The sequence below is a fragment of the Leopardus geoffroyi genome, chromosome C2, assembly GCF_018350155.1.
Source record: "Leopardus geoffroyi isolate Oge1 chromosome C2, O.geoffroyi_Oge1_pat1.0, whole genome shotgun sequence".
Taxonomy (NCBI): Eukaryota; Metazoa; Chordata; class Mammalia; order Carnivora; family Felidae; genus Leopardus; species Leopardus geoffroyi.
Window position 1 is genome coordinate 70,921,751 of NC_059333.1, and position 15,056 is coordinate 70,936,806.

At 36.1% G+C, this 15,056-nt stretch overlaps 1 protein-coding gene across 7 annotated transcripts in view; it reads right to left on the reverse strand.

Annotated features, from left to right (window-relative positions):
* The window catches only part of ZNF148 (zinc finger protein 148), a 130,290-nt gene that overhangs the window by 25,531 nt on the left and 89,703 nt on the right, over positions 1-15,056 (reverse strand). For all 7 annotated transcript variants that reach the window (XM_045502359.1, XM_045502366.1, XM_045502365.1 and 4 more), the window contains 2 exons: positions 10,979-11,102; positions 9,490-9,573 (listed from right to left, as the gene is read on the reverse strand). In XM_045502359.1, the coding sequence (XP_045358315.1) occupies positions 9,490-9,573; positions 10,979-11,102 (208 nt within the window). The remainder of the gene's footprint in view (positions 1-9,489; positions 9,574-10,978; positions 11,103-15,056) is intronic.

Sequence of the window (15,056 nt, forward strand, 5' to 3'; positions counted from 1 at the left end):
TCTTGTAACGATAGTTCTCTTCTCCACCCCTGCTTCGCATTTCATCTCCTTAATAACAGCCCCTCAAATATCTCCTGGTCCCTAATCATTTATGCCCATGGCTTTAGCATAAGGAAATCCTGGTATTTTTCACTGAATCCTAACAATTTAAAAGAATACCTTTCAGTTCCAGGTTCCCATGAGTCCATCCTCCATTTCCTCCCAATTCTGGCATTAGAAAAATAAAATGTCTTAACAGGAAGATCTGTCTATAGATATAAAGCTACCTTCTTAAGACTCTAGAGTTACTGCTGATCAGACTTCATGTCCCTCCCCTCTATCCAATGATACATAACTAAAAAGTAGATGAAGTAGGTAAGAACACACCTGACTGAATTTTAAGGATGAAGACCACTCTTCCATTATATAAGCAGAACAGGACTATATATGAGAATACTATTGTAGCTTCAAACAATAGCAATATATGCTATTTTTTTGTGTGCCAGTATTTATTTTTTCACAATTGCGTCTTTTTAAATTTTAAATAATCTATAATCTTGTCAGCTCCCCAAGGTAATTAAGAGTTGACTGAATATACTTTCTAGAATAATTAAAAATGCACACTGAAACTTCTCGCTCAGCAGTTATTCTTTATATGCCCTTAGAAAGTCAAAATCAAAATAGATAATGAAATGTAAGTAAAGAAGAATCAGTTAAGCCTTGGAGAGAATTTACAGATGGATGAAAATATATGGGGAGGGGGAATCAATAAACTTCTAGTTGATTTATTTTCTATGTCCTGTAGAAAATAAAGAGTAGGAAGTATTTCCATCAATGACCAATAATGCAAACAGCATAAAAGCAGCACAGGAGATGGAGCTGAAGAGATAAATTAACTACCTACTACTACATTAGGATGTCAGTCCTATGACATATTTGCTTCCTAACAGTATCATGAAGTTCATGTGACTCTCTCCAAAAGATCTATAGGAGAGCAAAAAAGTTATAAAATATGTAGAAGCAGTTCCTATTATTGTGGCTGCTTTCAAAGAATGTTAAGACACTTCCATAAAATTCAAATTAAGAGTTGAAAATGATAACATTTAAGAACTTGTGAAAAATCAGAAACTCTTCAGAGATAACGTCTAAGGAACTTAAAAGTATCCAGGAGGGGTGCCTGGGTGGCTCAAGTCAGTTAAATGTCCAGCTTTGGCTCAGGTCATGATCCCATGGTTCGTGAGTTGAAGCCCCACACCAGGCTCTGTGTTGACAGCTCAGAGCCTGGAGCCTGCTTCCGATTCTGTGTCTCCCTCTCTCTCTGCCTCATATCCATTCTCTCAAAAATAAATAAATAAACATTAGAGGCACCTGGGTGGCTCAGTCAGTTGGGCGTCCGACTTCGGCCCAGGTCATGATCTCACAGTTCGTGGGCTTGAGCCCTGCACCGGGCTCTGTGCTGACAGCTCAGAGCCTGGAGCCTGCTTTGAATTCTGTGTCTCCCTCTCTCTCTGCCCCTTCCCTACTCACACTCTGTCTCTGTCTCTCAAAAATAAATAAACATTGAAAAAAAATTTTTTAATAAAAAATAAACATTAAAAAGAATTAAAGTACCCAGGAAAATAAGAACAAATAACCTTGATAAGTAAAATCAGATCGCCTTACTCTATATCCTATTTCTTCATCTTTTGTCCAAACCAGACAGTACATTTTGTCAGCCACTCTTCCATCAAAGACCCTGATAAAATATATGAATCCCGAAATTGTCATTAAGAGTTGTCAAATGAAAAACTTTTTCAACCAATGATTTTTTTTTTTTATCAGCCAATCCAAACATCTGAAACGAATTCTAGATGTGAAAAGCATGAATGTTGGTAATCCACTCAAATGAATTCTGGAATAATAAGTAGTAGTTGTCAAAAAGCTTCAAGTACTGAAGGTCTTCAGGTATTTGAATTCAAGGAAGTAACTGTGTATTCTTCCAAAAGATTGTGTACAAGAAACCATCAGATTTAGATTCAACCGTCTTAATGCTTCATCTTCTGTGGAGTATGAAATAATAAGGGGTAGGGGGGAGTCAGGGAAAGACCCATATTAAAGTAACTTATCTTGTTCTAGACTAACCACATTTTCTAAAGTAACTAAAAATGATTTTAAAACCATCAAAACTGAGAAACTGCTGCCCAGAAGTAACTTTCAAAAAATTTAGAAGTTCTATGTGTTAAGTTAAATGTGGGGAGTCCTTTTTTAGCTCTTTTCCTGAGAATTAGTGCATTCTATACTGTCCAAAAATGAAGAGAATCTTGGGCACCTCAGTGACTCAGTTGATTAAGCATCTGACTCTTGGTTTTAGCTCAGGCCATGATCTCAGGGTTCATGAGATCGAGTCCTGCGCCAGGCTCTGCATAGACAGCACGGAGACTGCTTGGGGTTCTCTCTCTACTCTCTCTCTGCCCCTTCCCCACTTGCTCTCTCTCTCAAAGTACATAAATTTAAATATTAAAAACAACAATGAAGAGGATCTAAAGTCCAAAATACATAACTCTGTTTCACTGCAATACTCCACTGGTTTCCAAATTTTGCCTACTTCTCACAACTTGGTCACAAAACTGAAGTAATATTACATTCCTTAAAGCTTAACAATGTTGTTTCATTTGTTTAAAAACCTTTAATACCTGAAAATAAACTTGATTAATACATTTGCAATTATCTGAATAAATTATTCGTTTAGTTCTAAACAGTTAACAAAAAAAGTAACACTAAATTTCCACTTTTCTTCACAGACCAATAATATACTTCCAACATGGAATTTAAATGCCCTGATATTTTATAATGCTTACAGGATAATAAATTTGTCACTCCTTAGCCTGGCATCAAGATTTGACAATACAGTTCTAAAATCAAGCTTTCTAGTCTTAGCTCTTCACCCCCACTCTACACCATCCCCTTTTCTGCTCTATTCAGAATGGCCACTTATACACTGTCCATCTTGCTTTTGTTTACTCCATATCAGGTGGGACCTGCTCTTACTCCTACATCCACGACTTCATTTCAGGCAGGCACACCCAGTTACCTGCAAGCTTTAAGGCCAGGTCTGTGAGTGGCTCTGCTCTTACCCAAACAAAATAAAAACCTCCATGTTTAAAATCAAAAGTTTTTGTCAACCCAAAATTTTCTTGGTGCTTGATCTACCCTTTGAATAGCATACTGGTTAAGAGAATGAATTCTGAAGACCTGGACTGTGTTGTTAACCAACTGCGCACACTGAGGCAAGTTACTATTTAATCATTTTGACCCTCAGTTTCCTTACCTGTTCCTTACCTGTAAAAAAAAAAAAAAAAAAAAAAAAGGGAAGAATAGTAGCCTCTCCTTGAAGGACTGCTGTGAGGATAAAGTGAGATAACTTATGTACTGTTTAATTCAGTTCTTGGCAGAGAACAGGTACTCAATAAATTTATTTGACATTATTATTAGGGTCATGATCTGAATTCTTAGGAATTTCTAGCTTTTTAACTATCTTAAAGTACCTGCCTCTTTTCGGTTCTTTTAACCTAGCACATTTACCATACCTAGCAGGACACACTGCTTGTCCTGTTATGTGGCATCTCCAATTGTCCTGATGTCTTTCAAAATGTCTGTCACTCTCTCTGTGTTTCTGAACTTATTATCTGCTTACCTATCTTTGCCCAAACATTCCCAACTTCAATACACCAGATTTTTCTCCTGGTCCTGGCTTCATCATGCTTCTGCTCTACTACCTATAGTTCCCGTGATGACACCTAACTGCCATGTAACACATGGAAAACTCTAACATCTTCCACGAAGCCACCAATCTGAATCTTCACTGGCCTAAACACTTCAAGCACATGTTGTCTGTACTTGCTTGTACAGGACTTGTCAAATTGTGAGTCATCCCACTCACATGTTCACTCATTCAATAATGATACAAATAAAAGAGACTGCTTTGAGATTCCCAATTTGTTAAACTAGAGACTGTCAAAACAAACGATAAACTTTTTTTTTTTTTTTAACTACAGACACTATGAACTAACAAAGAACATTTCACATGGATTTGAGGGGAAGGGACTCACATACACAAACTATACACAATTGAAAACTAGGCAACTTTCATTATACAGCCTCTGGTTCTCCATATTTTGGTACTAATGCATAATGTTAAAATGGAGTTAATTTTCAGAATGACTTCTCTGAACAAATAAAAAACTTTAAAAGTATGACATAGTTTTATTTATGTACGTATGTGTGTGTATACACATGTATATATGTGGGTGTGTGTATGATTTCTTTTACATCTTTACTGAGATACTTGGTTTTATAGTGTTAAAGCTTTATATGTATTTTATGTGTAATCAAATCTTTTAGTGTGAACTATCAACAGTTTTACAGAGGGAAAAAACCTAGTTTCTGGCTTTGTTAAACCAAAGAAATGTCAGTCACAGCAATCTGTAGTTATTTCCCTGCTTAATCTTTCTTGGCAGGCTCTGCCCATGCCAGTGCTAGTATCTAGCTTCAGCAATCATAGTGCCAGCAGCAAGTAATGCAGGCAACATCCTCAGTAGCAAAAACAGTATTCAGTTCCTTCATCTCCACAAACAAGAGTTAAACTCTAACTAGGTCTGTAACATTTTCCTTTAATGAGACCTCTCTCTATTATAGCTAATAAACTACAGATTGGGGATTCAAATAAGAGAAAAAAATTGTATGTTTTATTAATAACTGAACTATAATGAAGGAAGTACAAAGTGTTGAGTTAATTTAGTCAAGGGTGAATCAACATTCTTACTCCACCCCACTAGCCCAACTGGTTTTTAAAAAAAGAAAATGCTATCGTTCAGCCTTTTAACACGGTTGGGAATAAAAGAGTCAAAAGGAAAAGCAGCTCAACATGTTTCAGGTGTAAAGAGTGCTAACTTAGGTGACAGGTTTTCCAGGTTCTTATGTTTCATCTATACAATTGTTTGTATGAAGAACTAAAGCTTTAAAAGAGCTTTTTCTTAATGTTTATTTTTAAGAGAGAGACGGACAAGTGTGAGCGGGGGAGGGGCAGAGAGAGAGGGAGACAGAATCTGAAGCCGGCTCCAGGCGGAGAGCTGTCAACACAGAGCCCAAAGTGGGGCTCGAACTCACAAACTCATGACCACGATCTGAGCCAGAGTCGGACACTTGACCAACCGAGCCACCCAGGCGCCCCCAAAGCCTTAAAAAAAAAAAAAGGAAAAGAAACTAATGAAAATGCTTAACTCTGAATGATTTGGTTTATTTTCAAAATCCTTTTTATTTTAGGGAGGAAGAACATTCTATAAAAACTTCCCCACATACAAAAATGGCTCCTGACATCTTACTAATGAGATAAAAATAAATTATGAAAACTGCCATACTATAAAAATAACCATGATTTGCTAAAACAGGCAGAATATCAAGATAGGTATTCTGTGGTTTACTATTTATTGGAATTTAGAGAACTAATACAAAATTAAAATAAAATATTGAGGGGCAGCTGGGTGGTTCAGTCAGTTAAGCATCCGACTTGATTTCAGCTCAGTCATGATATCTCAAGGTTCGTGAGATCCAGCTCTGCATCAGGCTCTGCACTACAGCATGGAGCCTGCTTGGGATTCATATTCATTCTCTCTCTCCCCCTCTCCCCCTCCCAAAACAAATAAAATAAAATAAAATATTGAAAATTATATTAAGTTCTTTACACATCAAACCCATACCCCCTTCTCCATGGCAGTAAGACTGCCACTTCCTTAGAGTAAAAGTGTGACAAGGTGCCTAGAGAAGAACATAACTGGATATATGTTATTTGAAAATTTAGTCTATATATGCATTTGAAAATGCAAAGGAAAAGACACCGTAGATAAAATAAAAGTACATGATGACATCGTAAATCTGCCAGTGACAATGAATGCTTAACTTTGGTATGTACGTGACCCTAAACAAAATGATCAATTAAGATGTTTATGTTCAATCTTGGCTTCAAGTCCACACCTTCTCTCCCATATTCCCAAACATACCGTAAGCAAAGGGTATAGAACACATTCACAAAGAAGATAGAAATCTCCCATAAATGCCAAAAATAGCAGTCCCAAGAATATTTGCCCTTTTCAATGCTTTAGGCTACAGCTTTAACCAGAATTTCATGGATCAGCCTCTAGATGAAACAGTACTCCCCCTAAAAATGATATTTCATAGGTTAAGCCACATTCTGGAAACATTATTAAGTGATAACCTGTCCAAGCTGAGTTTTACAATTTTCTATTTGAAAAGCAAATCAAGCTTTTGGTTTTTAAAAGCCACAGATTTCTTGATTGGTGACAAAAGCAGTCAAGCAGGTAATGATTTTCAATCGTGTTGCAAATAGAGCAGAGTACAGGCTTGGAGGCTGGGAAAGCTAGAGGAGTCAGTAGAATGAGGCCTAGAGGAATGAGGGAGACCATAAGGAAAACTGAGCCTGTAGGAACTAGCAGTTCTTCTCACGACATGACCTTTGAGGATCAGTTGATAAATGACTCATTACCTTCTAGACAATTTAAAAATGGATAAAAAATACACAAAATTTCTTTACTGCCATAACTACTTCGATGCATTCTTCTAAATTAAGAACCTAGAGAGAGAAAGCCTTGACATGGGCAAATTTTAGGGCACTGCCCCCCTCCCCAAAACTAAAAGCCATTTAAAACATGAAAGAAGAACAGTAAGGACAGAATAATACATGTTGGAGAACACATTTGTGGTTCTAAATATATATTCCCAGATAGGTATAGCTTACAGGTATCTCGATTACAAGACAAAAATACCTTACTGTCTTCAGAAAGAGTCCATAAAAAGAACCAAGAAAATGAAGAAGGAAAAGCAATTCCCTTTTTGTCAGTTCCATCTGGGGGGTTAAGGTGGGGTGAACAGTGAAGCAAACTGAGTCTCTCTTCAAAAGAAACTTTTCTCTGTTAAGGAACCATAGTTACTGGTTTGCTCTGGTTGTTCCTCTCAATTTCTTATCTTTTTCTAACTGTATACTCTATAACATGAGAACCCCAGCCTTTGCTTCCGTCCTTTTTAGGTATTACTAAATATCTTAGGAAGATATTTACTAAATAACTTAGGAAGGCTAAGCTGTAAGTGGCTTAGTGTCATAGCAAGAAAAACTCAAAAAAGTCCAAAGATATTGTTCTGCTTCTAGTCCCATTCTCCAGTTAACTCTGGAGTCACAGAGTTAAGTTGGAATCTTAGCGCCATCATATATTTACCAGATTATATAAATTTAGAAAAATTTCTTAACTTCTTCTGTGTGCTTCATCTTACTTCCTCAACAAAAAATGTGGACAGTAATAGCTCCTCTTTCAAGATTAATGTGAGAACTAAATGAGCTATTTAACAAAATATTTATTAGCACAATATCTGATCTTAGTAAATTATCAATAAATATTAACTACCCATTATAACCTGTTTAAATCCAAGATACCCTTCCTGGCCTAGCACAGTTGTTTTTCCAGTGAGATTACAGAGTTGTGACCAGCACATTAAAGAAAAATTTACTAGAACAGAACAGAAAATAGCAGAGTGCAGTAACAGAAAGTACTGTTTCAAAAATCTTTTTGTCAGACACACACACACACACACACACACACACACACACACACACACACTCCCCTCTCTCCCCCCACCCCCTCTCAACTGAGCCTCCTGCAGTTTTTCTGTGTTCCCTTCCCTATATACCCTTAATAGCTAACACATCTGACTCTTGCTCAAGGGCACAACAGCATGTTGTATAAAACTCTACAACACTTCTCACACTGTGCTTGTTTATATGTATGTCTCTCCCATTAGAATATAAATTTCATGGAAACTACCTTATATTGCCTGTGTATTTCTGATACCTGAAAAATACTGAAGGCTCAGTAAATTTTTGTTGAATGAATGAGTAAATCATCAAAACCTAATAGGTATTAAGAACATACAAAATTATTTAAGCAGTTTGTCATTACCTGATCAGGTTTTATTACTGTACAGAAATATAAATTTGGCTACAAGTTGTATAAAATCAATAAAGTTGTTCTTTCTCCCAAAGTGCCTATTACACTCCCTTCCATCTGGAAGTGATGAATACATGTTTACTTAAGAAACTGAAATGGGGGGCGCCTGGGTGGCGCAGTTGGTTAAGCGTCCGACTTCAGCCAGGTCACGATCTCGCGGTCCGTGAGTTCCAGCCCCGCGTCGGGCTCTGGGCTGATGGCTCAGAGCCTGGAGCCTGTTTCCGATTCTGTGTCTCCCTCTCTCTCTGCCCCTCCCCCGTTCATGCTCTGTCTCTCTCTGTCCCAAAAATAAATAAACGTTGAAAAAAAAAATTAAAAAAAAAAAAAAAAAAAAGAAAAGAAACTGAAATGGATGTTGTGCATAATGATCTCTGAAAAGTAGAACTTTAAAGTATATACATGTGCTGCACAGTTGGAAGTTTTATTTAAGGAGACCGGCCACATTCATGCTTCTTTGTTAGGGGCAAAAAGAAAGGGCAGTTATTAGGCAGAAGAAGTTGCTTCTTTTATATGACAACCTGTCCAGGATGCCCTTTCATAGGTACTACAGGTACCTTGAGAAAACATCGAAATAATAACACTGGGCAGATACTTGCTTAATTACTTAATATAGAAAAATATGAAGAACATTAGTATTTTCAATATTCATATATCACCAACATTCCCAAATCTGTTTAAATGTAAGAATCAAAGTGATACCAATTCACCAACTCTGCTTTTGTTCCATCACAAAAAGGCAAAACACTAGAAACAAATTCTAAAGAAACACTTTTCACCATGCTTATAGACATCAAAGTCAAAAGCTAACAGTCAAGGTTATATATAAAACTTGGTTTTACATTTGTCAAAAAATAAAATAAAATAAAATAAAATAAAATAAAATAAAATAAAATAAAATAAAATAAAATAAAAGCAAATAAACACCTGCTCTAAAATAAGACTTAACTTTTTAAGGTATGGGTTCCTTTATAAGTGATCTGACATATTTGTTTCTAAATCATTGACAACTTAACCCAAAAAACTGGAAATCTCCAATTTATTAGGATTACAACTCTCTTGACACAGTAAGCTATATACATAAACTAGTAAGGGAAAAAAAGTGTGGTATCTTAGGGCTCAGGCATTTTGCTTCTTGCCACTAATTAATATGAACGATAATTACCTAACCCTAAACTTTTGAAACATCTTAGGAAAAAGCTATTTCACAAAAATCTTCTTACATCCTTTTAAATATATTTTATTATGAAATTCTATTTCAAAGTAATTTATTGGGCTTGGACATTAAAGCCAAGTCTTAACAGTTAAGATTGATTTATTGAAAGGAAAAATCTAAACTATGATATACACTCTTAAGAAACAAAACTGATGAAAAGTGGCAAGCAGTTGCTATCTGTTAAAAATTTTTCCCCATAATTGGAATGATAAACTTAATGACCCTAAGAAGGGTGGCAACACTCACCAGTATGAATCTTCTCATGTCTCTGTAGCAGGTACTTCTGTATGAAACGCATGTCACATTGACTACATTGAAATGGTTTTTCACCTTAAAATAATTTCACATCCACAAATTAGTTACTGGATAAAACACAGTTCATAGTTACTATTTCTGAGGAAAGATAAACCTTGAAAGCCCAAATTCTTGAAAATTCCAAATTATCCATAAAATATTTTTATACTATTAATTTAACAGAATTTTATTTCCTCAATTTTCCCCCCACAATTAGAAAATACACATTCTCACAATCATAGAAAGATGAGATCAAATCTGCTCTATATCTGAAAAAAAGGAAAAGGAAAGGAAAGGGAGAGAGAGAAGGAAAGGAAAAGGAAAAGAAGAAAGAGAGGGAAGGAGAAAACAATCGAAAAATCAGAAGACTAGAAAGAACTCTACAGGTTATCTATGGTATCTTAAACATCTCTTCCTCCTTTTTATCCAAAAGAAGATCCACCCACCTTGTTCTCTGTGGCTAACTACCACTTTATGCCCTTTCAATTATTTTCTCCAAGACTTTGGGAACTTTCAAACATCTTTTTCCTTTTTTTTTTTTTTTAATCTTGTCTCTTCAATCATTCCTTCTCTGCTGGAACCTTTCCTAGTAAGTATTCTTCAGGTCTGTCCTTTGCAAACAAACTTTCCAGAAATCCTGAAACACTCCAACCTTATTACTTTCTCTCATTCCTTTTCACCATTTCTTCTTAATAGAATAGTTTACCCCATGTCTCAAATCCTCCACCACCCACTTGTGCTTTAACCCTTATACCCTGCTTTCTTAAAAGCTACTCGTGCTCTCTTTGCTATTTATTCTAATAGCTCTTCTTCAGTTCTCTATTCCTCTCTATCCTCTATGAAGGTTGTGCCATTGCTGATTATACCCTCCTTGGAACTGTCTCTTCTTTTAGCTTCTGGGATACTGTAATTTCCTAGTTCATCAAACGTACCTTACTACTCTATCTTCCCACCCCATATCCTTTAATTTAACCTATGTGTCCAGTGTGTTTCCCCAAGGATCTGTGATTAGTCTTTAGTTCTGCTCTCTATAATGTCATGTTCTTAATTATCATTTTTTAATATCTGATTCCCAAATTCATATTTCAAACTCCATCTGGATGTCTTGCAGAGAAAAATAAATGTTGATAGGCTTTTAATAATACATTCTTTAACAGTTTCTCTAAATGAAAAGAACACATAAAGCCAGATAAGTGTTTAATTATATTATATATAATTATATTATAATTATAATTAATTAATTATGCACATCCGTGCCCATTGTTTTCTCATTTAAAGTTTTCCTGGTTTCCTTCTGATATTCTGGCCTATGAAATCTCTGATTTGAAATAAATACCTGGTTAGTTACAGTCTTAGAAATGAATGACATTTACACAAAGATGAAAATAGTAAAAATAATAATCTCTTAATGGCCATAGGCCCATTTTAATTCAAGAAATACCTGTATGAATGAACACATGTCTCTGTAAGTGATAGTTCGTTCTAAAGGCAGCATTGCAGTGCTCACAAACGTGAGATTTAGGGGTTTTCAAACCAAGTGATCCATCCTCATTTATTGTAAGGATCTAGTTAAAAACAAAAAAAGATAAAAACAAAATAAGTCTTAAAAACATAATACTCACAAAGGTAACGCTTTTAATTTTTTTATTTGTTTTTTAAGTGTTTAGTTATTTTTGAGAGACAGAGCATGAATGGGGGAGGAGCAGAGAGAGAAAGAGACACAGAATCCAAAGCAGGCTCCAGGCTCTAGGCTCTGAGCTGTCAGCACAGAACCTGATGCAGGGCTCAAACCCACGAACTGTGAGATCAAGATCTGAGTCGGAGTCCGATGCTTAACCAACTGAGCCACCCAGGCGTCCCAAGGTAATGCCTTTTAATGCAAACAATGGTCACCAGAAATTATGACATTTTTCCCCCAAACTTGAAAAGGTTATTAGAATAATGTTATCACTAATTGTAGGAAGGTACAATGTGACTCAGAATGGTAAAAATTATTAGTAAAACCTTGGAACTTGGTTAAATAAGATCTCAGCACTCTGTCCCTTCTCCAAAGCTGATGTCTAACAGAGTCCCTAAGTGCTCTCTGCTAGGGTGAGTATAACTTTATTTTCAATTTCAAACTGTCACAAACATAGGACAAAAGTTTTATGTTTTAGATACATATGGCATAAATATCAATCAGCATAGGACTGGTTAAATAAATCATGGAAAATGAATACAGTTTAATGTTATGTGGTTTTAACATAAAATGAGAAAACTCTCTATATATTTATATGGAAAAAGCTCCAGGATTTATTAAGTAAAATATTCAAGGTTTAGAATTGTGTACACAATTCTGCATATTTTTGTATATAAAAAAGTACATACAAGGATATATATTTGTATATGCATAATATTTAAGAAGGGTACACATAAAACATGTATAGTAGCCTTGGTTGTGATGGCGGGAACTTGGCAGAGAGGAGATAGAGTGGGAGGGGGACTCTACACTGTTTATACTTAAACACTTTTCTGAACTATATAAATGCTACCTGTTGCATTCCCCCCTCTCCCCCCCCCCCCCCTTTTTCTAAAGAAGAGAAAAAGAGCAATCTAAGTTTTCAAGTCATCCAGCATAGAATTTCGAGTCTGGTGCAGTCTAGGATGTCTAAGGTTATTTATTCTAAGACTACTAAGCTACTGTTGAGCACATTCCTAAAAACATTTATTGGATAAATAAATCAGAATGGCTATGGAGAAGGAAGATGAGTGACAAAGAAATCAACCTTATCTTCCTGGGCTTCATGAGGTTGAGACTATTACGGGCCTGGTTTGGGCAGGGCCAGAGAGCAGCTCACCTTTGGGTTTCATGTATTCCAATTTATCAATCATTTGTTCCACATGCAACATTAAACTGACTCATCGGACACACAGCAGAGTAAAAATAAATAATCTTTTTTTTTTTTTTCATTATTGAGGAGAGAAGAAATGAGATAGCAGAATATGACGTGAAGATAACAAAGAAAACTAGTAGGAGATCAGATCAGGAGAAGCACAGCAAGAGGGAAACAATACTGGAGGTGGGGGCATATAGAGTGGGAACTATGAAACTGTGTCCCACATAGGGTACAACAATCTATGTAACATCTTAGGAAATACAAAGGCCTGTGGAAACTGATTAGGGCCTGTAAACACAGCTATGACCCTTTCTCAAACCTAGAAAACAGGAGAGGTAAGAGGGGAAAGGCTTTAATTTTTTAAAACATTTTTTTACTTTAAATTCAGGAAGACAACTCAGCCTGTACTGTATGTAAATCAATGGTAATTATCATGCAAATTACACAGGATATTTGGGTTCTGGGCAAACTGCCAATGTGGTCAACAAAGCTTCAAAGTCTTATGCACCAGAGTCATAAAGAGAAACATTTGGCACAAAAATGGAAGTGGGCGTCACAGCTTCCTGATGAGAGTCAGTGAGAAGAGAAAGCTTCATCTCTGGCCAGTTTAAAATTTTTTGACCCCTCCAAGTCACAAAATAATATGCAAGTTAACACTGGGCAAAACAAAACAAAACAAAAACAAAAAAAACCCCACACAAAATCTTTTAAAACAAGATTCAAAATATCTCGAACATAAAATAAATAACAAAAAGATGTTAAGCACTTTATATAAAACATAACCAAAAACAAGATAGCACCAGGTATTTTTCCACATATGTTGATAACAAATACAAAGATCCAAGTGCCAAAACCCATGGCAGCTCAATAGCTTTCTGTGGCATAGCAACTGCAAGGAAAGGCTCTGTAAGGAACCAATCTGGCCCAAGTTACTTAATGTGAAACGGATGTCATCCCTGACTGTACAAAGCCCTTTTATGAAGAGTTAAGGAGTCCCAGGTCATTGTTTTCTGGCATTGGAGGTAGTGCTGCCTTTTATTAAGGTGGATTTTATGGATGAAACAGCTAACACTGACTTGTGAATAAGAAGACTGAAAAATCTAGCACATTTTTAAATTCAAAGAAAAATTCTTGGACATTTTATATTTAATTTTTTTTCTTTTTTTAGGCCAGAATAACAAACATATTTGTATAAAAGATACTGAGTAAAATTCATCTTGCCTCAGAACTCCAGTGGCTCTTCCAATTTGTAATCTGTTTTAAATAAAACCATGTAATTTTGTTGTTTTACTCATCACTATAGCCCCAGTATCCAAAATGGTGTCTGGAACATAGTGAGACTATAAATGTCTAATGACGTGGCTACCTGCTACCCATACAAAACATCCTCACACCTCACCACTTTATTCTTTTTAAAAATTTCTGCCAAAAGTGATGCCTTTCAATTTTTCAAAGTTACTGAACAGCGCCAGAGAGGTGAGTATGCCAAGAACAAAAGTCCCTTAGTGAAAAGAAATGGCACATTAATATACGAAAAATTTTCTTCCTTGGTATAAATGTGGCTTCTGTTCTTGTTCACAATCTTTCAAGATCTTTTCGTAGAAGGCGATCTACCAGTTAAATGTGTCTGCCTTAGAGATTGGCAGTCCCATTTGCTACTAACCCAGTACCATAAAATATTTTTGCTTTTCTTTTCCCCCTCAACATATGAACACGATTACAACCAAAGATTTTAGATTTCAAGGTGTAAGTCCTAAAATGCCTCCTATAATATCGCCACATGCTTTATCGTGCTTCCTGTCACCCCCGCTTTTGGAGAAATATAGCATATTATATGGACCAAGCAATTGGGCTTTATCATGAATAGAGAAATTAGTAAGAGTCCAAACAATACTCAACATATTTGATTTTCTTAGCTGTTTATAAATTTAAGAGAGAATTTCTCAGTAAAAAATTTCAAAACTGAATGGAACTCCTCAATTAATCCACTTTCTTAATCTCATGGTCCATTAGTAGATATAGACACCCCTCAGTGAAAAAAAGTTTTACTGTCCGAAAAGACAGACATGATTTTCTCCATTCTCTATCTGCTACGTACTATTAAAAGTATTAAGGCATATTTTAAGCTAATGATTGTAAGTTTTATCATACATTTTTTTTTTAAATGTTTATTTTTGAAAGAGAGAGCAAGTGAGAGAGCAGGGGAAGGACAGAAAATCCCAAACAGGCTCCATGCTGTCTGCACAGAGCCTGATGCAGGGCTTGAAACCACAAAACAAATCTTGAGATCATGACTTCAGCCCTGAGCTACCCAGGTGCCCCATCATACATTCTTAAATCAATGTAAACCATCTTCTACACCAACAAAAACCAAAAGACAATGTAGAGGTGATAGTTTAAGTTTCTCATCTGCTGTGAGTCAGTTCACTGCAAATGGGGGTGGACAATGAGATCTTCTAAAATTCTCTTTATTCTGGGATGCCTGCGTGGTTCAGTTGGTTAGGCGTCCGACTTCGGCTCAGGTCATGATCTCATGTCTCATGAGTTTGAGCCCCACATCAGGCTCTGTGCTGACAGCTCGGAGCCTGGAGCCTACTTTCGACTCTGTGTGTGTCTCTCTCTGCCCCTACCTTGCTCACACTC